This window comes from Octopus sinensis, linkage group LG4 (genome assembly GCF_006345805.1).
Source record: "Octopus sinensis linkage group LG4, ASM634580v1, whole genome shotgun sequence".
Lineage (NCBI taxonomy): Eukaryota > Metazoa > Mollusca > Cephalopoda > Octopoda > Octopodidae > Octopus > Octopus sinensis.
Window position 1 is genome coordinate 85,383,396 of NC_043000.1, and position 25,320 is coordinate 85,408,715.

The 25,320-nt window shown below is 33.7% G+C and overlaps 1 protein-coding gene across 5 annotated transcripts; it reads right to left on the minus strand.

Moving 5' to 3' along the window:
• Positions 1-308: 308 nt before the first annotated feature.
• Positions 309-21,339, minus strand: LOC115210757. 5 transcript variants are annotated; one of them, XM_036502213.1, is made up of 4 exons: positions 21,197-21,314; positions 18,901-18,983; positions 17,997-18,067; positions 309-2,993 (listed from the first exon to the last, which is right to left on the minus strand). In XM_036502213.1, the coding sequence occupies exon 4, from the start codon at positions 2,933-2,935 to the stop codon at positions 1,094-1,096; it is 1,842 nt and encodes a 613-aa protein (XP_036358106.1). In that variant the 5' UTR covers positions 2,936-2,993; positions 17,997-18,067; positions 18,901-18,983; positions 21,197-21,314; the 3' UTR covers positions 309-1,093. The 5 variants fall into 5 exon arrangements, with proteins under 5 accessions (XP_036358106.1, XP_029635332.1, XP_036358105.1 ...); XM_029779472.2 differs by lacking the exons at positions 17,997-18,067; positions 18,901-18,983 and adding an exon at positions 16,060-16,182 and having other exon boundaries at positions 21,197-21,338; XM_036502212.1 differs by lacking the exon at positions 17,997-18,067.
• Positions 21,340-25,320: the final 3,981 nt, after the last annotated feature.

Here is a 25,320-nt window from a genome sequence, read left to right on the forward strand (position 1 = left end):
TTTAGAATGGGAGAAGGGAAGGATATTTGAAAGCAATAAAAAATAAACCCCAATAATTTGGCAAATGCGAAAATATTTTCATTGAGATTCATTTAGATTGTGAACAACCGAAATTAAACTGTCTAAGATGTAGACAGGCTAGAATAGTGAAGTTTGAAAATTCCATGAGATTAAGATATCAACATATTGGTGAATTCTGCTAATGTGGTGTTTTCTTTTACAATATCAATGATGCTCTTTTTCAAACAAGAAGACCATCATGAAATATAGTCAACTTTAAAAATTCTTGACAGTTGAAAGAAGTCTTTTTTTTTCCTCTTGAAGAAGATTCTACAAAATCAGTAATTTTGATTGTTGGAATTAACTTTTGCAGGCTATTTCAGGTCTTTTTTTTTTTTTTTCTTGTGTGTGTGTGTGTGTGTGTGTGTGTGTATATGTGTGTAACAGTGTTCAGGGAGTATTCTTTCGAATACTTTCGCAACAAACTTTATTTCTTCAATTCACTAAATGAAAAAATTGTTCATTAGGGATAAAATCTTAAATACAAATTTTGAAATTCGAAACATTTTCATTTCAAAATTGCTAATCAAAGTGTTATTTTGTGCATAAAGTTTACTTTTTTAATTTTTTTTTGGCTTTAATAGTTCAAAAATTTTATTTTTTAAATTTTTTTTTGTTTCTTTTGTTTTCATAAAGAAAAATGTAATAGTTGTTAACAAGCATACGAGATGATTTTTGTCTTTAGAAGGCACATGAAACCAAAAAGGCAGGTAAACATCAGCCATACCTTCACAGATACAATGGTAAACATTGGAAAGAGGCCAAATCTTAGAGTATTTCAAGAGTATGTATGTCTTATGTACTAGCTCAGATGCAGGGAAGAAATTGGATTAAAAACTATAGCTTTAAAAGAAAAAAAAAATGAAAACAGATTTAAGAGGAAGATAACAAAAAATGACAAAATTAAATAATGATATAAATTAAATGTCATAAAGTTATCTAAGTAAGGAGTTTAGAAACTGAATATAGAAAATGTACATAGCCTCCCTGCTGCTTCACTTAACTCCTATAGCTAATACAGAATAACTAAGAGCTAAATACCTTCATGAAAGAATTGTGTTGCAAGAATATCCCCAGTGACAATTGTCTGGCACGATGCATCAATTTGCTTTGTACAGCAATTATTATTGTTACCATTAGTTTGTTCGTTGCTCAAGTCAACATCAGCACCGTATTTATCAGCAGATTGCCCATTTAACATATCTCCATTCTCAAGTATTGTATTGGTGTTGCTGCTCAGTCCATTCATGAAAGGTTCTTTTTCACCATTATGGCATCTGGAATCACGAGGACTGTCGCCAAGAACAGACTGATTCATGTAATATCGTTCAGCTACCATAGAAGGATTCTGTGCATCACCACCAGCCTCATCACTTAGATCAAGATCATCTATGTCTTTCATTCCTTCTAATTCCACAGATTTGAAGTTCCAAACTGGCACTACACCGGCACCACTAGGCGCTGCATCAAAGAAAGCATACCTCAAACCTCCCACAGTGACTGGTGAATTGAGGATGTTGTTGTCGTTTAAGTCAGGAATTACTTTCTTCAGTTCATCGTCTATGTTGCCGAGAGGAGTGCCAGGATCTCTGGATCTTCCATCCAAAGGCAAATGGAGTCTTTCAGCAAGACGGTCAATCATATCCTCAATAGATTCATTTTCCTTCCATACTCGAGTGGCACGCCACCTAGCTCGACTGCCCTTTGGAGCTGGGATAGCATCAAAGCAAACAGTTTCACCAACAGACAAAAGTCTATTCAAATCATCTATATGGCGGCCAAAGATGCAACGGTCAATAAAAACATGTTCATGCCTTCCTAAATCAATGATACCCCAAAGTTTAGCAACATGATATATCTTCCCTTTTCTATTGGTAATCGTTGGTTTATTTGGACATGTTGGTTTACTGCCAGTGATTACAACATTTAATCGAGTATTTTTAATCACTGACACCGTCTCATCTTCAGATATTGCAAAGATGTTTGAGTGCTGCCTCAAGAATTTTTCCAATTCAGTTTTACTCCATCCAATTGTATTCCTCAAACTCTCTGGTGCTTGACTAAAATGGCCACTAAGACTGTTAAGCTTTATGTCACCTTTCTTCTCAATAATATTTTTCAGAAACATAACAGCTTTGTATTCATTAGCAGTCATTGTCATAGGCCCAGACTTGGAACTCAATATGCCAGGTGACTTCAATGGCTTGGCATCCATTATATTTAAGCTGCGAGGTCTATTTTTTAATTTAGGTGTCAATGGCATAGAAAGCATACCAGGGTCCCCTGCAAACTGTCTACCGTCATCATCAGTCTGGTCTGATTCTGACTTTAAGGGACTACAAGCCATATTGTCCTTAAGACAAACAATATCCCCTTTCACTTCAAAAATTAAAGGATGTTTATGCAACCAGTCTTCAAATTCATTCTGTGGACCAACACACTCACGGATTTCTGCAGAAGCCTGAGACAGATGACCAGCTAGACTTTTGGTAGCCATCCATTTTTCGCCCTTTTTAAGAAATTTGCTACGAAAATATTGAACGGCTTCTGTTTCAATGGATACTTCAGGAAGACTGAAACTTGAGGAAGATGATGCTGGACTACTATCACGAACATTGTTATTTACTGAACTACTCCAACAAGTACCATCTGTTAAACACACAAGATTACCATTTACAGTGAAAAGAGAAGGATATTTAAGCAGGAATTTTTTTAACCCAGCCTCATTGCCACCTGCAGCATGCCGCATTTCAGATGTAAAATTTCGACTGCCAAAGCGACCAGCCAACTGGCTAATACTGAGTGGTGAAGGGCTGTGGTTCATCAACACCTCAAGGAAATATAACATAGCTTTGTGACCTGGATCCTCCGCCATTATTTTAGGTTGGTAAGAGCCAAATGAGGAATCAAGATAAGTGTCTTGAAAAGAATCCCTAAAAATAGAAAAATAAAATTATATTTGAAGTATTAAAAAGCAAATTGGAACAAATTTTAAAATTAGTATAATTATAACTATTTTTGAAATTTTTTTAAAACTTAATTTAGTATTTGAAAAGTTTTGCCAAAATCTGAGTAAAATGAATGGTTAGCAAAATGTTTAAACAGAATGGAATCAATGTATACACAAAGATTATATTTGAAAAACATTTTAAAATTTAATTTTCTTAAAAAAGATTTTACAAAGATCAATTTCACATATTTCCAAGGAGAATAAAAATTTGAAGATGGCAAATGAATTAATAACTATCAACCCAAACACACAGAATATAATTTGTGACAACAGTACATGGCAACAAAATTGTTGGGATGGGGCTTAGTTTATTGAATCAACCTTTGTACTCAAATAGCACTTAGGTTTTCAACCTCAATGGAATGAAAGGTGAAGCCAATCCCAGCAGAATCTCTAAGCCCAGAACATCAACTTTTTTTTTCCTTCTCCACCACAAAATCATAGTATCAACTAAGAAAAAGTCACTGACAAGATTCTTTTAAATATTTTTTTATATCTAAAAACTTTTATATTGAGAGTGGAGTGATGGTCTGCAGCAGAAACAGTTTTTATCTAGATCAGTGTTTCTCAACCATTTTTTACCTATGGACACTTCTGACTCCTATTTTATTCTATTGGTACCTCAGAGCCATGCAGTGATTAAAATATTGTATCATATTTTTATGATTAAATATTATTAGGAATTGTATTAAAACAGAATTGCTAAAATATTTTGTGAACTGTAAAAGTATAAACAATTTCTTGCACATAAATTTTAACAAAAAAGTCTCATATGGATCCCCAAGGGCTATATGGATCCTAGTTGAGAACCACTGATCTACACAGTAAAATAAATAGAATATTTAAAAAATATTAGTTCAGAGTTCTAAGTTGATCAATACCTATTTTTAGCTTTTTTTTTCTTTTTCTTTTGTTCAGGAGAAGGGAAGACAGTGCCACAATCATATAACAGGGATTATTAGGTTAATAGGAGAAAGGTATCCTCAAACTGTCAAACTGGAAATCTGGCCTGAATTCTTTCAACACAGTGGGCTCCACTCAAATAGGCCTAGCCAGGATTTAAACTATGAACACAAAGAGCTGGAACTACCACAAAGGCACCAGGTTAAAAAATCTTACAGTTCTGCCAATCCAGTGCTCTGGACTGGTACTTTTGAACAATGCACTACTAACATGACCGAATCACTGCTTAAAACCAAAAGAACTTAGAATGAGAACTAATATTGAAAAACAAATAAATACATAAGGACTTAACAAACAAGAGTTCACACTCCTGTTTACTGGCTTCAGTCTCTGGACTGTGGCCATTCTGGAGAATGCCCTTCAAGAGTCTTAGTCAATTAGATCAGATCCCATTTGGGTACTCATTTTATTGAATGTTTAAGTTTACCTTGAGTTATGTCCTTTTAACTTTAAATACCACATACAATTTACACTGATGTATACAAATCCCAGCCACTTGGAGATATATACAATGCCCATCAGCAGTTTCTATTTGACATTTTCTGTATATAGAATCCCATGTTGTACATGGGATCAAACCAAGAACTATGCTGCTGTGAAATGAACTTCTTAAAAACACAGCTTGCCTGCATCCAAACTTCAAACTTTTTATATTAGAGAGATTCTCATAAACATTGTAAAAATTAATGAAATAAGGAAAAATGCTGGAAAGGTTTGGCAGGACCCAATATACCAGAGGATTTTATTTAATTGAACATGTGCACCATTTTTCTGAGGAAGGGGGTATATGTACACACACACACACATATTTGATGTGGGGGGTTTTTTCTTGCTCTGTTCTCAGCTGTCTAGTGCACCCTGTATATTTTAGTAAAATTTCTTTGATTTCCTGTCTACCTATATTAAATAGATGGCATCTAAAAACCTGCTGCAAAGTGATCTCAGTGGGATTTAAATTCAGAAAATAAAGGCAATAAATACCTTAACCTTTAGAATTATTTATATATAATGAAAACACAAGTGGTCAAGTGAACATGTTATAAGACAATCGATTGACACATTAATACTTATCAGTACTATATTGTATTCCCAACCAACATACCTCTCAATAAATGAGAGTCCACCTAACTCTAAACAAGTACTTTAAGATGGTGTAGTTCACAGCTGGAAATAGTCGAGTTACAAAAATTAAATACTGATTTATTGGGTTGCAGTGCAAGTTCAATTCCTCTTGCAGGAAAAAGTTACCTATCTAAATAGTGAAAGGTTTGGCTCATTTGCTTACTGCTATAAAATGAGAAAAGCAGTAGCCAATCAAATCAAAGAGGTCTCCAATATAATAGTTTTACAGAATAAATCCACGAAAATATTTAATCATAAAATAAAATGTTCTTAGTAGTTGCTAATTCATAAAACATTACTAAAAGGAGTTTTTTTACTGGTCTTCTTGTAGTCACTTTGGTATATCCAAAACTGAATTATCTATATTCATCTATTTTTAAGATGGAAGAATGTTTGAAAGTAGTATTGTTTGTACACTAAGGTGTACAAACAATACACTTGATCTATCATGGATTATGCCAGTACTTCCAGAGAACCCAGTCTCTCCACAAACCAAAAATAGCTTTGCCATTAATTAGATCACTAGCTTCAAAGCTTGAATGCATAACACCAATTATAAAAGCAGAGGAGGGACAGCAGCTGTTATGTTCAGACAGAGGCCACCCTGCTTGCTTCCACTGCTACCAGCACCAGAATCTAACAAGTTAACCAAGGCCAATGAGGAAACTTCAACATAGTCAGTTAACCTTCTAGAAAAGCAGCCACATCTCATTCAAATTGCACTCCCTCTTACAAGCCATTGGTCAGGGCCATGAAATATGTGTATGACTTTGTATAAATACTCCAACTTTCAATACTTGGAAATGTTTTTGTACTTCACATATCTGTAATTCTATGTATTCAATTCATTGTAGCAAATCGTAAGAAATTTACAAAAGCTTCAGGCAAGTGAATTGAGAAAAATTTTTTTTACATTTGCTGTAATGTATTTAAATTTACTAATAACCAAAAATTTCCATGTAAAGAATTAAACCAATTTTAGGAATTTTTTTGTTTTAAAACATAAGACACAACAACAAATTTTTTTGCTTTAGATTTATCAGAAAATAAGCTATCATCAGCATTAGGCCAATTTAGCAGTGTTTGATTTATGTTAAATGATCTTGCAATGCCAGCTAACATCTAAAGAAGCCTCTACACAATCTCTCAACTTTAAAAAGAAACAGCAGTCAAATATCCATCAAATCATTGCCTAATATCTTAAAAAAAATACACAATGTAGTCATAGAAACTAAAAAAAAAGCACAATCACAGCTGAAACACCTTACAGACTAGATAATATAACTTAAGTCAATGAGGGAATTTTTAGAGTCAACATACTAAAAATAGCAGCCAAATCTTTGTCAAATGATACCATACCATTTAAAAATATGAAACTGGATACTGTAATATAGAATACAGTAGGTTTGAAAGAAAAAGAAAGTCGCAGCTGTAATAATACTTTTGATGTGTATAGTTCATTTCATGGTAGTTAACTTAAAGGTTAAATAATAACACAACCAAATGTAGTTATACCACCAGTATTAAAGACACCATCTTTTCAGGTTGATATAAAAGAGGAAGTGACTTATAGGAGTTTGGCTGGGTCCAACAGACTTAAATATCTGAGTGCATCCAAAAATTGTCCATTCAGCTGAATGCCATGAAGTTGCTTGTCAACACTCCCAACTTCTGACTCACAGGCATGATTCTTCACTACTTTTCTGATGCTAGCATAGTGCTTGTCAAAAAAAAAGCAGGTCTTGTGTATCCCCCATTCAGACTTGCTCATCTCTCCTCTTCCTGCCACTTACATTATGCACCCTTTTCAGGAATTCAGGCTTAGCATTAACCATTTTCACTAGCCCATCCTTTGCCAAATGTCAACACTCTGAAGGTCCCTCCAAGCCCATGTTTTTGCTGCCACTGTTCAACAGAAACATTAACTGTGCCAATCTCACTGGTCTCAAGTGACCTGTGAAAGATATGGCCGCAACTGCACCCTATGAATATGAGACTTGGGGACTTCACACAGCTGACTTGGCAAAAATAAATGCATTCTAGATACAGAATCTAAAAAGGAAATTTCAAATTCTTTGAATATTTACAATTTTTGCTTGAGTACAACAAGTGACAATTTCTGCAAAGCAGTTTACACAGAAGACATGGTAATCTCCAGAAATTAAAAAGAAGTAATAAGGTTTTGAATGGTAAGTTTTGATATGATACCAACAAGCAGAAGCAGCAAAGAGGAAAATAGAAAGTTAAAAGAAACCATAAGTTTTAATAGCTATCAGAGAGAAGAAATCTACAAATGAAACAGTTGCAGAAGCTGTGCAGGACTTCAATGAACCAAGAGAAATTCAAATTACAGAACAATAAGATAAACAAAAGAAATACAATGGATCAAAAGAAAACAGAGATATAGAGTTACTTAAAAGAAGCAGTGTATGATACTATAGAGGAGAGACAGTTTTAGTAATTGGAAGACAGATATGAAATAGAGATTGATCCTATGAAAGTAAAACTTTAGCAGGACATTAATTCACAAAGCACATTTCTTTTTTCTACAAAATAAATAAATAAAACTGATTAAATCAAAATATTAAAAACACTAAACAAATGTGATTTTAAAGGAAATATATTTCGTTGCATTTAATTATTTTGGAGATATATTACTTTTTGCTTAATATTTTCTGTCAGTTATAAATTTAAATGCAAAATTAGCTTTCTTACTAATTAGAATGACAAGGTCCTTTATAATTTCATATAAATGCAACAACCTCTGTAAAGAAAATGTCTTGTTATTCAGTTTCACTCTCTCAACAAAATACTTAAAACAACAGAAGGAAAGGAATTTTCTAATAATCAAATCAAGCGATTGATTTACTTGCTAGTAAAAGACGACTGACAGTAGTGAAGAAAGAGTGATTCTAAGGCAGATCGTGAGTTCAGAGAACCCACTTCTCTTTACAGTCTATCCAAACAATCGATTATTCACACATTACATTGCTATAAAAATAATTTTCTTTTAAATTCATAAATCCCAAAAGAAACAACACAGTACTAATGAAGATCCACACCAAACAAGTCTGATAGGTCACGGTTAAGACAATTTTCACCTTGCTCCAAATTATATTGTTTATTTCTATGATGAGATTTTCTTTCAGACAAAAACCACAGCGTCATGCCTTTCAATGGTGTATATGCATTAAGTATGATGCACAGATGTCTGAGCAGAATTACATTTAACTGTAATAAGTCATCTGAAGGAATTAGAACATCTGTGAAAATGTTCTTATTCAGAATATTTAATGGGCACCCTAATTTGTCATTTTGCTTATAAACTTTACCAATTTTTAGTAATGGAATAGCATTAGTTGGGTATAAAGTAATACAGGCAAACTCAAATTGTTTTTAGGATTAATAATATTACATAGAAATTTTGGAAAATTTTATATTTTCAGAATTATCCTGATAGCATAAAGAACTTCACTGCAATAATCTACACTGATTTCATGTCACCTGATTAATTTGACTCATCAAGACATTATCCAAATGTTCCCTAATCTCAAAACTGCAACTAACATGTTCTTTAAAAGCTACACAGGCTTTCAATTCACCATGCTCAAAATAGCATCTCCCTGAAACTTCCTGCCCACCAAGCCTCTCTACTAAACTGAATATTAACTGCACTAAATATAGTTATTATAAGAGAATGTGAAAACAAAAGGGTTCCTTTCTTTGATACAATAACCAAGGACTAAAGACCACCTTTTCATGTCATTTGTATTCAAATTAACAAATTTGTTTTACAATAACTAAACCATATTACTTGCAGTGGAAGCTTCCTGTCCGATAACTAAATTACAGGATGTGCCAATGTGGCCTTTTCTGACCCACATTCTATTCATTTGATTTTAACTTGGAGTCCTTCACATACTGTCTCTTCATTAACAATGTGCTAGTATTACTTCTAAACCACACATAAACAGACATTTCTTAAAGCACAGACAAAACACAAAGGATGGGCTTTTTCTTTAAAGATAGAAAATAGCTCAACTATAAATAGCAGCTGACCTTCTTTACAAGTGTCTTGAGAGACTAGAATGAAGATGAGTTAGTTAAAGATTTCACAAAAACTATCTAACCATTATTTCACTGTTCAAATTGACAAAACATTGTTAGTGATTTGAAATAACCATTAAATGGAAAAAATTTCAACTCCATCCTCTCTGCTCAACCTTCCGTCCACATACATTTCATCTGTTACCTGAGAGCAGAATAGGCACATACTACATCCCCACCCTGACTTTCTCAGTTATTTTTCTTTCCTCACCTCAAACCACTTCCCTTTGTCTTTCCTTGTTTACTGTCTCCACTAATCATCTATCATCTACACGTCTACCCTGTGCTGTTCTCCATTATTAACACCACACTTACCAGCTATCACCCTCAAAACCCTCACATATCAACTGCAACACTTGTCCCCAAGACTCTCCTATATTTCTCTCACATCATTTGCTAGTCACCTCAATCTTGCACACAGACCCAGTCCAAACCTCTGTATCACCTCACTTATTCTCACCACCCCAAATGTCACTCAAGGTCATGTACCGACATCTTCACCATCACCCCTCTCGCTATAGCTTTATCTTACTCTCTAGTTCACTATCCTTTTTTTCCCCAACAGGGATATTCATGTATCTACTCTATAGCAAAACATCTATCTGTCCCTCTTTAAACCTTTAATCTCTCAACTGGCACAAAATTACACCCACTCAATACAACTCTCTGCTCCCAGTTGAGGGGGTTTTGTCTCTCAAAGTACTTGGTGACCCTGTCAGTGCCAGTACCACATAAAAAACATCCAGTACACTCTGTAAAGTGGTTTACATTAGGAAGGGCATCCAGCTGTATAAACCATGCCAAAACAGACAATGGAACCTGGTGTTGTTCTCAGCCTTGCTAGCTCCATGTCAAACCATGCCAGCATGGAAAACATTAAATGATGATAATGATGAGGAGTACACTTGAGCTGGATATTTATTACAGCTTCCAGGCCTGCTGGACTTGAATGATTAAAACAAACTAACAAAATATCCTTACAGCTGCTAGTATGCACTGAAATTTATTCAGCAACCCTGAATAAAGTAACTTTGAAACTGTAAACATTGCACTGTTTAACTACTTGGATGCTAGACAGACAACTAATTAATCTGACCATTTCCAACTGTCAATGAGTACATTAAAATATAAAAGATGTTTCAAGCAGAGCAACATGGTTAAACTTAAAATTTGTAAACGAACACTATAGATGAATTGAATTGATATTACATATGTTAATCAATATTTGCAAGACAATCCCCTTTACTCTGAATAGAATATATGAAAGAACATATAAGTGAAAACTAGTAGTGTGCCTGTGTGGTCTACATATAAGATGACACTGAATCAAAAGGAATGTTAATATACTGCACTGTAAATTCATGTAGGCTATGCCATATTAAGAAAAAAAAAATAAAGCCAACCTTCTTAATGATAACAATGGTGACTAACTAGAATACTATTACTAATATACTAGTCAGGTCGATTTATGACTAATTGCAAGGATTTATTCTTCACATTAGGAAAGTATTTCCTTTACAATGACCTGAAAGACAATGGTTTTTCATTATTATTACTGCCTCATCTTAGCTATACAGTCTAGATTTCAATGATTATAAAGACAATGTTGAATATTCAACTATTTTTAATTACTAACAGCCGTAGTGCTGAGATTCTTACACAGATCATATATCTTCAGGCACTTGGTACAAATTTTAGAATATTCCAAATCATGTGTTACATATCTGTTAGTCAAGGCAACTCCACCAATGGTCTATCAGCTATGTACCTCAAGGGTCCACCCCAACACTCATCACCACTATTTTTATCTCTTTCCAGCTCCATCCCAGTTAGTCCCACATTCCGTTCTGAAATGTGAGTAACCATGTAGCTTCTCTGCAGCAAGAAACTTCTTCAGGTTTGGCTTCTTCTCTCATACTTTAACCCTTCACTTTCTAGCAGAGAGTTCTCTCCCGCGGTTAACGGTCTTGCAAGCTGCAAAGTAACCTAACTAGTGCTGTGGCATGAAAAAAGTACCTAGTACCTACTACTAAGTGGTTGGCATTAGGAAGGGCATATCCAGCTATAGAAACCATGCCAAAGAAGATAGTGGTGCACCATGCAGTCCTTGGTGCCCATCAAATCTTGTCAAACTTTGTAACTCATGTATGGAACATGGACATTAAATTATAAATATGATTTTGAAATCAGGCACACACAACAACCAACAAAGGAGCATGTGCATGGCCACTCAAACTGCCAAATATAGCACACTGGTATCAATCAAATCACATTCCCTACCATTTTAAATAAGAACAGATTGTATAATATGGTGCTTAATTGGAAAAAAAAGACAAGCTGGTCGCCTCCAACACATTTTCACCATAGTTAACCCTTTCGTTACTGTATTTATTTTGAGATGCTCTGTGTTTCTCTCAATTATTTTAGATATAACAAAGAATTTAGTAAAATAACTTGGTTATCATTAAGCTGGTGTTAGGAGCATAAATTATGAATAAGGTTTGGTGGAAGATTTTAATTCAAAACTTATGAAAACAAGATATTTGTACTACAAAGCCAGAGCCAGTTTCAGCCAGGTTGGTAATGAAAGGGTTAATCAGAACTGACTATGCAGGGAGAGATGTAGCAACAACAGTTATGCTATTTAAATCAACTTTAACTTTAAAAAGGAACCGAGTCTCTATAAGGGCAGTTGATATTTACAAATATATCTAAATGCAGGCATGGCTGTGCAGTTGAGAAGATTGCTCCCCAATCATATGGTCTTCAGTTCCACATGGAACATAGGGCATCTATTATAGCCCCAGATTGAACCAAAGCTTTGTGCATAGATTCTGTAGAGAGAAAAAGAAAGCCCATCATGCAAGTATGTATATCCGAGTCTTGATAGCACGATAGTTATAAATAAGCATCACCATCATAGAACTGATGTTTGTTTCCTGTCTTCTGTGAAAAACATGTCTAGCCATAGGAAATATATGATCCTCAACTGTTTCTAACAGGTGAGGGTTGGCAAACAGGAAGTACGTCTACCTTAGAAAATGTGCCTTGATAAATTCCAACCAATTAATGCAAGCATGGAAAAATGGACTTTAAATGATTACTTGGAAATTTATACAAATTTTTAAATTTCATATTGCAATTTGTAGCTATTATTTCCAAGAGGCCAATCACTGATTTGCAGCATCTCTGATGGTGAGAGTGACAAGAGAATGTCTCAGTGCTGAACAAATATCAGAAAGAACTTCATTTATATAGTATGTTTTTTTTTTAGTTTTCTCATGTTTACATACTTTACCAATATATATCGAAAACAGATATACTAATATATATATATATATATATATACACACACACATACATACAACAGGCTTCTGCAAACCAAATTCCAGTTGTTGCAAAAACATACTTGTTAACCTTATAGTCATGCCTGCTACATTATCCATCTAAGAGTCCAAGTAATAGACAAACCTCCTTCCTTACTTCCATTTGGTACACACAAAAATTTGTTCTTCACTATGCATGATATTAAATTATTAAGACATTGTTTCTATAAATCCTGTAACAATTACTTACAAAATAAAGAAGGTATATAAATTTATCTTTAAAATATATTTTCATTTAACAGAAGAGAGTTACATTTAAATATTGGGTTGTCCGGAAAGTTCATGCTGATTTATAGTAGCTTACCTTTCAACTTATTTTAGAACATGGTTAAGTCCATAAAATAGGATTTGACTACACCTCCATTTAGAGCACAGTTTAAATTATCTTTTCATGGAAGAAGGTTTATGTTCCTATACCCTGTGTTAATTCTGTAACCCTTTAAAATGGAAGATAAGAAAGTTCATTTTCGGCACTTGATGCTTTTCTTTTTCCGTAAAGGGAAAAATGCCCCACAAGCAACCAAAGAAATATGCGCAGTTTATGGTGGTGTTTCTTTATCCGAAAGAACTGTACGGAAGTGGTTCGCAAGGTTCCAAGCTGGAGATTGTAGCCTTATTGATAAAGAGCGATCAGGCAGACCATCCACTACAGATGATGACCAAATCAAGTCATTGAGAATAACCCACATTACACAACCTGAGAATTGGCAGAAAGCCTCAACCTATCAAAATCCATCATTCATGAGTACCTGGTAGAGCTTGGGTATCACATGAGTTGAGTGAGAAGAACCTTTTGGATCGCATTTCCATCTGTGATTCACTTTATAAACAGAATGAAAATGCACCATTTTTAAAGCAAATTGTGACAGGTGATGAGAAATGGATTATCTACAGAAATGTTCAATGAAAGCGATCCTGGAGAAAGCAACATGAGCCACCCTTAGCCAACCCAAAAGTGGGTCTTCACCCTAAAAAAGTCTTGCTTTGTGTCTGGTGGGATTGGAAAGGAATTCTGTACCATGAGCTTCTCCCAAGTAACCAGACAATTAATTCTGAGAACTACTGCATACAACTGGACGTGTTAAAAGCAGCAATTCAAGAGAAACGTCCAGAATTGGCCAACAGGAAGGATGTTGTTTTCCAACATGATAATGATAATGCAAGACCGTACGTTTCTTTGGGAACCAGACAAAAATTGCTGCAGCTCAGCTGGGATGTGTTATCCCACCCTCCATATTCACCAGATATTGCTCCTTCGGATTTCCACTTATTCAGGTCTCTGCAGAATAGCCTTAATGGTAAAAATTTCAATTCCTTGGATGATGTAAAAAGATAACTGGATGGATTCTTTGCCATGAAACCATCTCAATTCTGGGAAGGTTATTTTCAAGTTAAAGGAAAGATGGAGACTCATTGTGCAACAAAATAATTCATATTTGGTTGATTAAAAATGTAATGACAAGTATTTATTGACCTTTCTCTTTCCTTTCAAAAATCGGCACAAACTTTCTGGACAACCCAATACATTGAAGTGGATTAGGCTGATAACAAACAATTATAGAGGAAGTTCCTAAAAACTCCTACTTTCACAAAGTAACACCTGATCTTTGTAAATCAGATTTCAACTTACTAAATATTGTAACTAGTCTATCAGAAAAAGAACACTGAATGAAAAAATAAAATGACAAGAATAGATTTATGATTTAATAGGAAAGTTTCTATAAGTAGGTGAATGGCAGTATTCAGAGCAGGAAGGATTTTATGGTTTTAGCTGACACCAGGCCAACACAGAACAAATTAAAACAGATTATGCAACTTATGTAAGCATGGAAAAATTACTGGTTCTCAACATTGAATTTTGATAGTTCACATTCTGTTTTTCTCTAGGTTACACAGATGCACTTCCTGCTGTCAACCCTAATCAGTTTTGCAAGTAAGGGATCTCTCATTCCACAAGGCTTTGACGGTGCAAAGCGAGTGGATGATTTGTTGACAGGAAAACTAACATCAATGCTCATATACTGCTACTTTCATAAAAGCAAGCACACAAACATACACACATCCTTCAATTTGGATCACCTTCTTTACTCAACAGTTAGCCTCTTTATGTATAACATGTCTACACAATCTCTACACTATGTCTAAATTCCTTTCACATTCAGTTTTCTCTTATATTCGCCAACACTTACAAATCCAATAGAATATGCTTGCCTCAGTTTTTTCCTGTTTTCATATAGCTCATTTCATTCCTTCAACAACATTTTGTATCCAGTTTCCCATGCTTGCATGTATCAGATGGAACTTAATGAGGTAGATTTTCTACAATTGGATGCCCATCCTGCTGACAAACCTCACTTGTTTCCAAATAAGATAATACTTCCCATGGCCAGAAATGCCTTACACTGAAGAGTGGGCATCGACATCCTCACTTCTATGAAGACAATGCTTGTTACAACCATCATGTGATGTCAAAGGTATACACACACACAAGACAGGCTTCTTTTTGTTTCCCTCTACCAAATGCACTCACAAGGTTTTGGTTATCCTGGGGCTATAGTAGACACTTCATCAAGATTCCACACAGTGAAGCTGAACCCAAGACCATATGGTTAGTAAGCAAATATTTAAACCACATAGCATACCTACACCTATTAAATATACTTCGTTTCTTTCCAGCTTTCATATTATTTTCCACATTCACTAACTGTTTCACCACCAAGCAAAATCGCATTTCACACATAAGGCACCATATACTATCAATTATTAGCAAAGGTAATAGCTTGCTGAACTTTTCCTAACTATTCTTATTCTAACTAGTATGCTCTGGCACACACTACTCAAGTATCACTTAGGTCACTTAGTTAACATAAAATATCAACTACTACTAGGGAGCCCTCTGAACATTTAGGAAAAATAATTCTATGGGTCCCTTATTGCTAACTACTCATGCACACCTAAATGCTTCTCTATCAGCCTGCCTATGATCTCACTGCATCTCTTGTGTACCCATATTTTAAACTGAATACACTATGTTGCATTCCTACAAGCTACTTTTCTATAAATTACATCATTGTTATAGAGAAGATTCCACAGACATCTTAAACTCCTGTGATACAGCCTGGAGAACTGTAACAAACAGGAGTAGAGTGATGTGTATATAATAAAAGTTTCGTTTTATGTCCCTTTCTAATATTGACAAGAGAGATGGAGAGAGAACCGTGAGATAATGTTAAAATAATACATGAAATAATTCACACACAGATACATAGTTCAAATTTAAGCTTACTAAGAAGCTAAACAATCCATGAAGGAAGTAAAAAGCCATAACAAAGCTAGTTGAGACTACAAACAACAAGAATTTGAGTTTTTAGAACAAATACAATATTCCAGTAAGAAAGAACAAACAACTACCTTCGTTTGTTGAGCAAGGAAATGCTTTGAACAATGACCCACAATCTGCAGTCTGGTGGTCAATGGAATGGCTAAATATGGGCAACTGACTTGTAAAAACATTTCAGACATTGTAGAAGGAATCTAAAATTAAAGTTGGGATAAGTAATATGCAATTTAAGATATAAATGGGTGTATCAAACAACTTGGTTTCTCATCAAGTCATCAGCTCCGAAGCTGTGTTGGAAATTTGCAACAAAAATAGCTCCAAGAAAAATAACTGAAATAGTGACCATGACAAAATATTAAAAGCTAATAGCAGGTGCAGCTAAAAAACTATAACAAAATATAAGAAACTGGTTAATAGCAGGAGCACTTAAAACATAGAACTCAATGTAACAATTAAATGTCATTAACATATAAGGATTAACAATAAACCTAGAAATAAACATATTACACTGATATTGGTTCCTGTGAATTAATAGACAAGCCCTGTTCCTAAACTGATAATTATGAAGATGGAGTTTGTGATAAAATCGTCTCTAAACTTTGAAGAGTCAGAAAGTTTGAAGAATTACTGTGCTATTAGTAATGAAAAACCAGATTATATAGAATTGTGTTAATGTATGACCATTTCACACAAATGGATGAATTCAACTGGGGAGGAATAAGTATGATGTGAACTTGAGGGAACAATTAATAAAGCAGCACAGTAACTAAAGTATTGGCTAATATAACTAAGAGACAACTATGGTATTATGTGAATGGATGACACATGTTAGGTGAAAATTATGTTAGTACATGTGATATAGACAGGATGAAGACAGAATAATTATAAAGGAGCTAATAGATTAGAACTCTTTGATGAGATATGGTAAAAATATATAGCAACTCATTGAATCAATACAGCTCAGGAAATCTTCAGGTTTACTAAATTAGAAAAGAGTAAAATATCAATAGTAATAGTTTGAGTATTCTAGAACCAGTTAACCAAATGTAGATAATAAAAAAAAGTAACAGAATCAAGTAGTTAGAAATAACTCCAAAAATATGGCATCTTTAAAGAATAATAAGCATTCAAAAATATAGTTTTTCAACTTGTAAAATATAAAAATTACAATAGTCGATCACTTGAAGTGTAATATCTGATTTGAATATGGTAATTAAAAAAAAAAAGTAAAGCTAGTTAAACTGCTTTAGTAATGGAAGAAAAATTACTATTGCAAAGGGGAAAACAGATCAACTGAAATTACAACAGCTCTCAATAGGTTGGTAAATTTTCTCAGAAGTACAAAATTTCATGTTAAAATTAATCCTTGCACAAAAGGATTATGAAAAGATTATTTGGTATATAAAATTCTAGAATATGAAAAATAAAAAAAACCATTGACAATTATTTTAACTAATTACACAGTATAAGACAAAATACAACATCAATACAAAGAAAAGAGAATCTTTAAATGTCCATTATTATAAATTAGTATGTCTAAATGCCATCCAGTAAACCCACCACTCTACTCACTTAGGTCGAGCTATTTTTATCAAATATTTATACAGAGTGTGCTAATACCTTCGTCCACCTTTTCTGCACTATTTATGTATAAATATACTGTCATTCAAACATATGGTATTTAGTCTATGAAATGATGTACAAGTTTAACTTATATTTCCTTCACCCCTACATACAGGGATCCACTTGTGTTGAGTGCTGAATATCAAAGCTATAAAATGAACAGAGTTTAGTTCCACAAAATAAATATCTTTATAGATGATTGCCTAATTTTTAACACAAATGAAACCAATATAAAAAAATGTTCAAAAAGCAACATTTTCATTATAATACAAAATTTTTGTTTGCTACAAGAACAAAAAAGAAAAAAATTAAGTATTCCATGCAAATAATAGCTTTCACTTGAAACAAAAACCTGTTGCTTAAAGACAACTATTAAATGACTAACCTTAAGCTAAATGACCTCCAGCACAAGTCATTTAGTTGGATATTTTTATGACTTGGTGTGAAACTTGTTTACTGAAATAGCATAAAAATCACCTCATAAGGCTTACTTAGTGTGTGGAAAAGTTACAGATTTTATTTGAATTTCAGGAAAACAACCTGAAGTCTCCTCTATTTAAAAATATGTTTAAAAAAATAAAATATTAGGAAAAGTAGTTCACAATTACAAAAGAAACAAGGCTATTGAAGGAAAAATTACCAAATGGTCATTAAAAGTTAAATAAACAGAGATTGTTCATAGAAATTTATATTTCAAGGTATAATAATTCAGCTGAATGGGTTTAACAAATTTGTGGTTTCAAACAAGATTCTAGTTCATGAATGGGCTATCATAATATACATATAAATAACTATACAATTTATAGAAAGAATTTTTCTTTAATTACGTCTGTATAAACACACACATATAAATCTAAACTATGATGTTTAAATGTGTACAGAGAAGATATTTGAAAGTTCTCTTATTCAACAGCCTTTTACGAAGTAAACCTCTTTCAACGGACCTCCCTCAAATTCCTGACTTTAGAATTGTATTTTCAAGCAAAAACAAAACAAATGAAGATAGATTTTGAGAGAGAAACAGAGCATAAACTGATAAAGGACACAACACTCCCAATTTACTTTCAAATTCTTAAGAGTATCGACGCTAGAAAACCAGGCTTTTTTTAGTTTGCTGTTTTTCTTTTATATATATTTGCTGCTTCTATTATTTAATGTTTGGTAAGGAAACAAAAAGAAAACAGAGGACAACGTAGAAACGCAAACAGATTAAAGACAAAACTAAAGAATTGAAAACTTGGATTGCATAACACCAGACAACCTAATCGATAAAATAAAAGTTCGATTACCTCAGGGAATAGAAACTAGACTAACTCGGGATTTAGTCTTCAATAAACAGCGTGTAGAAGAAACGTCGGGTAAGAAAATGGTGCTGCAACAGACATTTCAGAGAGAAAGAAAGAGAGAATGAGCTGCGTTCACAATAAAAGAAACGCGTTGGAAAAATTGAGAAACCAATTCTACCGTTAGAAGAATTTGAGAGCATGATTACATAAGCAAAAAAAAAAAAAAAAAAAAAAAAAAGATCGGTAAGATTGAGACACGCTCTGGAGCTAATACGACAATCTTCATAAAAGAGAAAGATAGAAAGATGAAGTGAGGTTGGGTTAAAAATAAAGAGAGAAAGAATAAATGGAGGTGGGCGGAGAGAGAGGGGGGGAACGGAAGAAATCAGAGAGAGAGAGAGGAAAGACAAAAGACGCAAATAGAGGTTTAATTAGTATTTAAAAAATACTGAGTCATACTAAAAAGAGGCTTAGTTCGTAGAAGTGCAAAAAAAGTGTCTTAGTTAAAAGACTGTCCAGTATGGTGTGTCGTTGTGTAAACCTAAGAAAACGTGGTGAGCATTTTTGGTAAGTGAAACACTGATAAATAGACAGATCATTCAATAAAGAGGATGGGTGTGTATGTGTATGAAATAAACCCTATTGTCACTGGTCCAATGAAGTGCTTTTCACTAGTATCTCCACGTAACACTAGAACGGTGCTTATGGTGTAGAACCAACCATTTAATATCCATCCATCCATCACTCTGGAGATCTGAGAAGGATAAAAACAAAATCTCGTAGATAATGGATAAAAGACACGTAAAAGTAAAATATCCAACCACATACATCATCTCCTGTGCATTCCAACGAAAGTCTAGCCTTAAATATATAATTATTAGTCATCAATGAACAAGGTTGCCTATCAGTAAATACAAAACTAAGAAACCTCGGTTATTTGCCAGTTAAAAACAAGATGAATTTACATAACATTTTACAAAAAAGAAAAGTTTTTTTTACAAGGTTTACGAAAGTTAAGTTTAAAAACAGTAAAATGAGGATTAATAATTATGGATTATAACCAAATAGACCGGGTAAATGTCAAGTTTTACAAAGAAAGTATTTACAGACATTGTTAGGGAGGGTGGTATTGTTTTAACATGTGACTATTTACATTAGGTGGAATTATTTGGCAAAATTATTTATTATTTGCAGTACAGATCTGTAAACTGAACAAAACACAAGCGAATGCCATCAAATCGTATTAGTTTTCAAGGATATACATGATACTGTCTACTAAAAACAATGTACAGTGTTTGTTTATAGACATTTAAGAATTAGGCAGTTCATGGTAAGTTGTCAGATATTTTCTTCTACGAAATTAAAGGGATTAATATATATATATATATATATATGACAAAACTGTGTCAATCACATTCCGTGTGTATTGAGGTAGAGAATACAAACAATGTGTGTGTGTGTACACACAGCCAACTGCGACCTAGTAGTCCGATGAACTATCTATCCTACAGAGAACTGCACCTATCAAGTGTACAAATGTGTACATTACATTTTACTTTTTGTAACTAGGGGTGTGTGTTGGCGAGAGAATGTTTATCGGTGAGACTGCATGTGTATGGAAGGAAGAGTGCGTCAAAATAAAGAGGTGTCACTGTGTGGTAATATTGTCAGCATGTGGATTGCTGCAAGTGAAGAAGACTAAGGAATGGTAACATTCTACAAAAGTATTAAGAACCAATAAAATAAGCAGGACGAAAAAACGATATAAATAGTATGAATTGCTACGGCTAAAGAAATTTTAAACTTTTTCATATACATTTATTATACAATAAATTATGGTTTTTAAAAAATTAAACCGCGAATATAATGAATAAGAAATAAACAAATGGGGCAGCTGGTAGATTTACAAATGTTGAAGTTGAAGTAATAATAAAGTCAATGTCAAAAACACACATCCAAGTGTGACAGGCATTCGTCTGCATTTCCAATGTTAGTATCATAGAAGTTAAAGGTAAAACAAAAACAAAACTTAGGAATAAGAAAGAAATGAGAAATACAAAACTTAACAGTCATACATTGTTTATCGACTGTTCGATAAATTCACTATCTCCAATATCAGCACATACTTAAACATACAGATATAAATAGATATATATATACATTAGGATATATATATATATTTTGATTTTCGAGTAGTCGCACGAAGTTTGTGTGTTTTGTGATGAAGTACGAAATAAAGACAAAACAAAACAGAGCTGATACACGTTCAATTATGAGTGTACGCACGTGTTGGACCCACCTTTTTATAACAAATGTATGCGAATAAAGTACCAACAGCTTTCTTTCCCCCAAGCTCTTCTCGATTTAGTCATGATCTGCCATTTTGGAAGTGCGGCGGCAGATTCTGTTACTCCCAGCATGCACTCGGATGAAAGACAAGCCCAACTGAGCATGCGTCGATTCTTTCTAATTCTTCTTAACTCATTTCCTAAATTACCTGACAAGCTATTTGTACGGTTATCAATATTGACCCAACTTAACCTTTCATCTACCTTTCTTTCTTACATAATTTCCTCTATCAGCTAGCTTCGGCATTTTTTTTTATTTTAAAGAAAGTAGCCTCCATTTTTTAATAATCTTTTCACTCAGATTCTTTTTTCCATTTAATCTTAAAATAACCTTTTGTGTAACCAAATCGCTATCAATATTGTTAACGAGAAATCGATTTTAGAATTCTGTTGATGTTTTACATTGACTGTGAAAAAATAAAGTAAACCACCATGCTTTAGAAAAACGATGAGTTAGTTGATCCGCTGTTTTAGATATTCCAAAGTTTTCTTCAAATTAGAAAATTGAATGGAGAAAAAGCAAAGCTGGAGTTGAAGTACCTAAGAATTTTAAAAAATAGTGTCATCAGATGGAGGTAGAATGGCTGTACAACTTGTTTCATAGAATGAAATTTCCTGAGCTGTCAGTTGTCAAATCACTTTAGCCACGGTTTGCAAAAAAATGCTTGAAGTAAATTATGTTTCTAAAAAAAATAAAGGTTAGTTGTAAGGCAATTGTATTTTTTCTTTATTTTCATACATTGTTTTGTCCATTATTGTCAGAGTTTCAACTTGCAGTTTCATAGTTTATTTAATTTGAAACCTGCTATCGAGTGACAAAAAGGCAAATTCAGATAAGAACATAACAAAATATCACTAGATGTCTATGCATATGAATGAGAGGAGAGTTTGCTTCAAATTATGTCAAGTATTCATGCATGATTGCTGTTTTCCAGGTTATAACATAGCTTATTGTTAGTGTGCAAATCTTTTCCTAATAGTAGTGTTCATTGAAACAAAACCAAAGAAAGAGAAATCTTTAGTTTTCAAACCCTATAAAATAACTCAGTGGTTGAACATGTGAAAGTTGAGGTTTTAATATCTGAACCTTAAAATGAATAAATTAATGTCATCTGGAAACTAGCTACCTGTCTTTGCAGTTATTTAAGTTCCATTTTCTTCTGTATAATCTAAGAAAAGAAAATAATTATGTTTTACAGCTCTTCTAAGTCTAGGAATTGAGTTAACTGGGAGCACTAACCACTCCCATCATCATTATCATAATATAACAGGCATTAAAGATGGAAGTAGATAGTACTATTAAATATTATGTTGCAACTCTTGGAACTAAACTTGGTTTGGGCATTTAGAATGAATTCTGGAAAATGAGTTTCAAATAAGAATGATCTTTGAAGATTAAAGCTGTTTAATAATTTGATCAGGAGAGAAAGGACTGTACTCAAAATTGATGTTAATATTCATCTTGAACATCTACAGGCAAACATGGGTGAGGTAGAAAAGACCATGTCTGGGCTGTGTGCTTGCAACTGAGTGAACTCTACAGCCACCCAAGGATCAGGTGATGGACTTGGGCTGGATGTAAAGATTTGCAATAAATTGAATATCTAGACAAAATTTTAAATTTCCTATCACTTTATGCACTTTTTTAATTAGTTTGATCTGGAGGGAGAAGCTGTGCTCATACCTTTTGTAAATCCTCTGGGACTGGTGAGATCAATACTGTTAAGTTTCCACTTGAACTGTGCAAGAAAATAGAGACCTAGAATTCCGGACAACTAATCTCTTGGGAAGGAAAGATTGAACATAATGTTTAGTGTGGGGTTGGATAGGAATACAAGGAAGTGCAGGTGATATGGATGAGTGGAAGTGATGTGGGACCTGCCAGCTATGAGGTGCAAAGTCCATTGTAGTGAGTGATTCCATACCAATCAATAAACTAGCTTTCTTTGCTTGTGATCTAGGATGGCTATACATATAGCAGCATACATCCTAGATGTGAGAGTCATCATAATACTCCATTGCGAGTCTAGAAAATCTTTGCATATAGCAGCAGCACTGTTCTTGATATGAAAACAATGCCTTCATTGTGGGCCTCACCTGAGTTTTGTAAGAAATTAGTTGTTATTGGATCTGAAGTAGTTTTGCTGCATGTAAATCAGGTAAATGAATACATTTTAAAAGAAAATACTTAGGATAGATAACTGGAATTATATAGAATTAATTATGTAGAATTAGTCATTGCTCTTTATTTTATTGGTAGCTGCACTTAAATTAGTGTTAATGCTAAAAATGAAATCAATATAATAAAATAAAAACCATATAAATGAAGTTAGTGCCATCATATGATTGATGGGTGAGGAATCAAATTAATACTTATGTGATGAGGAAAAGAAAACGTTAGTTAAATGACAAATATTTTAATTACTACTTAATTTGGTGGGGTTATTGGTGAATTGGAAGAGTTGTTAGAATGCTGAATAAAATGCTCTGAGTTCAAATCCTGCTGAGATCAATTTTGTCAGGGTAATGGATTGGCAGAACTGTTAGATGGTTGGAAAGGATGTTTTGTTGTATTTATTCCAGCTCTGTATATTCTGAGTTAAGATCCCACCTCATCAACAAAAAATTGTGATACTTCTGTCAGGAATTGTGACTAACACATAAAATCAACAATTTGAAAAATCAAAGTGAGCATCATAATTTCCTTGGTTCAGTTGGAAGGTTGACTGGCACCACCACCAGGATGCATATGAGTTGGATGGTCTTCAGCCAGTACATCTATCCAGGACCCATAAATCCAAGAAAAGAAAACTTGAATTTCAGATGGATGAAGGTCCCACTCTCTTCCAAGGTGGAGCCTGGAAAAAACCCTCCTTCCACCTAGCAGAATTTCTCTTGCAGGCCTTAGCCACTACTACCACCACCACCACCAACACTAATATAACCTTTTTTTTTTGTTCATCTGGTGTCTCTGAAAAATTCCTCTCAATCATTTAATTTTAGATGCCTACAGCAATATAGCAATTTTCTTATCAATAACTTAGCAAGTACAAAGGTGATCCTTCACTAACGAGAACCTGTAAGCTTGAAACATGTCTGAAGTTGAGCTGTCACTTGTAATTTGCCACAATCAGATTAAAATAACATTAATCGTTGAACTAAATTTCTCTTCTCGTTACCATATAAGAATTATCAATTAATCATATTGTTTTTTTCCCCACTCAGTGCATCAAGTATAATGTCCCTATTTCAATTGTATTTTTCATATGAATAACCACTACATAATCTATCTCCAGTTAATATGGAAAAGATACAACAAATATGAGGCTTTTCAAGGCCTCAAATATTGAATTAGTTATTATTCAATATTAAATTATTCGATATATAACTGAAATATAAAACTATGATTCGTGGATTTGGAAATAAAATATTTCCCTTGACTGCAATTGGTCATGCCAGCACAGTGCAAAACTTATCGCAAATTGACACTAAAATCTAAACCTGGTTACACAAGTGACCTAGATCATCTTATTTTATTAATAATGACTTCTAACTCAAATATAAGGAGCGAGGGAACGGATTGTCTCGATTTCAGCATTTGTTACTTAATATTTATTTTATTGAAACCCAGAGGATGAAAGGTAAAATATATCTTGGTGGGATTTTAACTCAGAATGTATAATAATAATAATAACAATAATAATAATCCTTTCTACTATAGACACAAGACCCCTGAAATTTTGGGAAAGTGGGTGAGTTAGTTACATCAACCCAAGAGCTTGACTGGTAATTATTTTATCGACTCCCCAAAAGATGAAAGGTGAAGTTGACTCTGGTGGAATTTCAACTCAGAATGTATAGCCTGACGAAATGCTGGGGTTTCAATAATTCATCACTGGAAACATGGGTGGTGTGTTCATCACCCTTAAACAACCCTTATTCAGGGATCTTTTGAGTGGAATGGGCTACTCAACCTGAAGAAAATTCTGATCCTCACCTGCAAGGTCATGTACTGTTTATCTTGATATGAGGTCACCATATAATGTACGTGTTGTGATGCATTGTACCCTTAGAC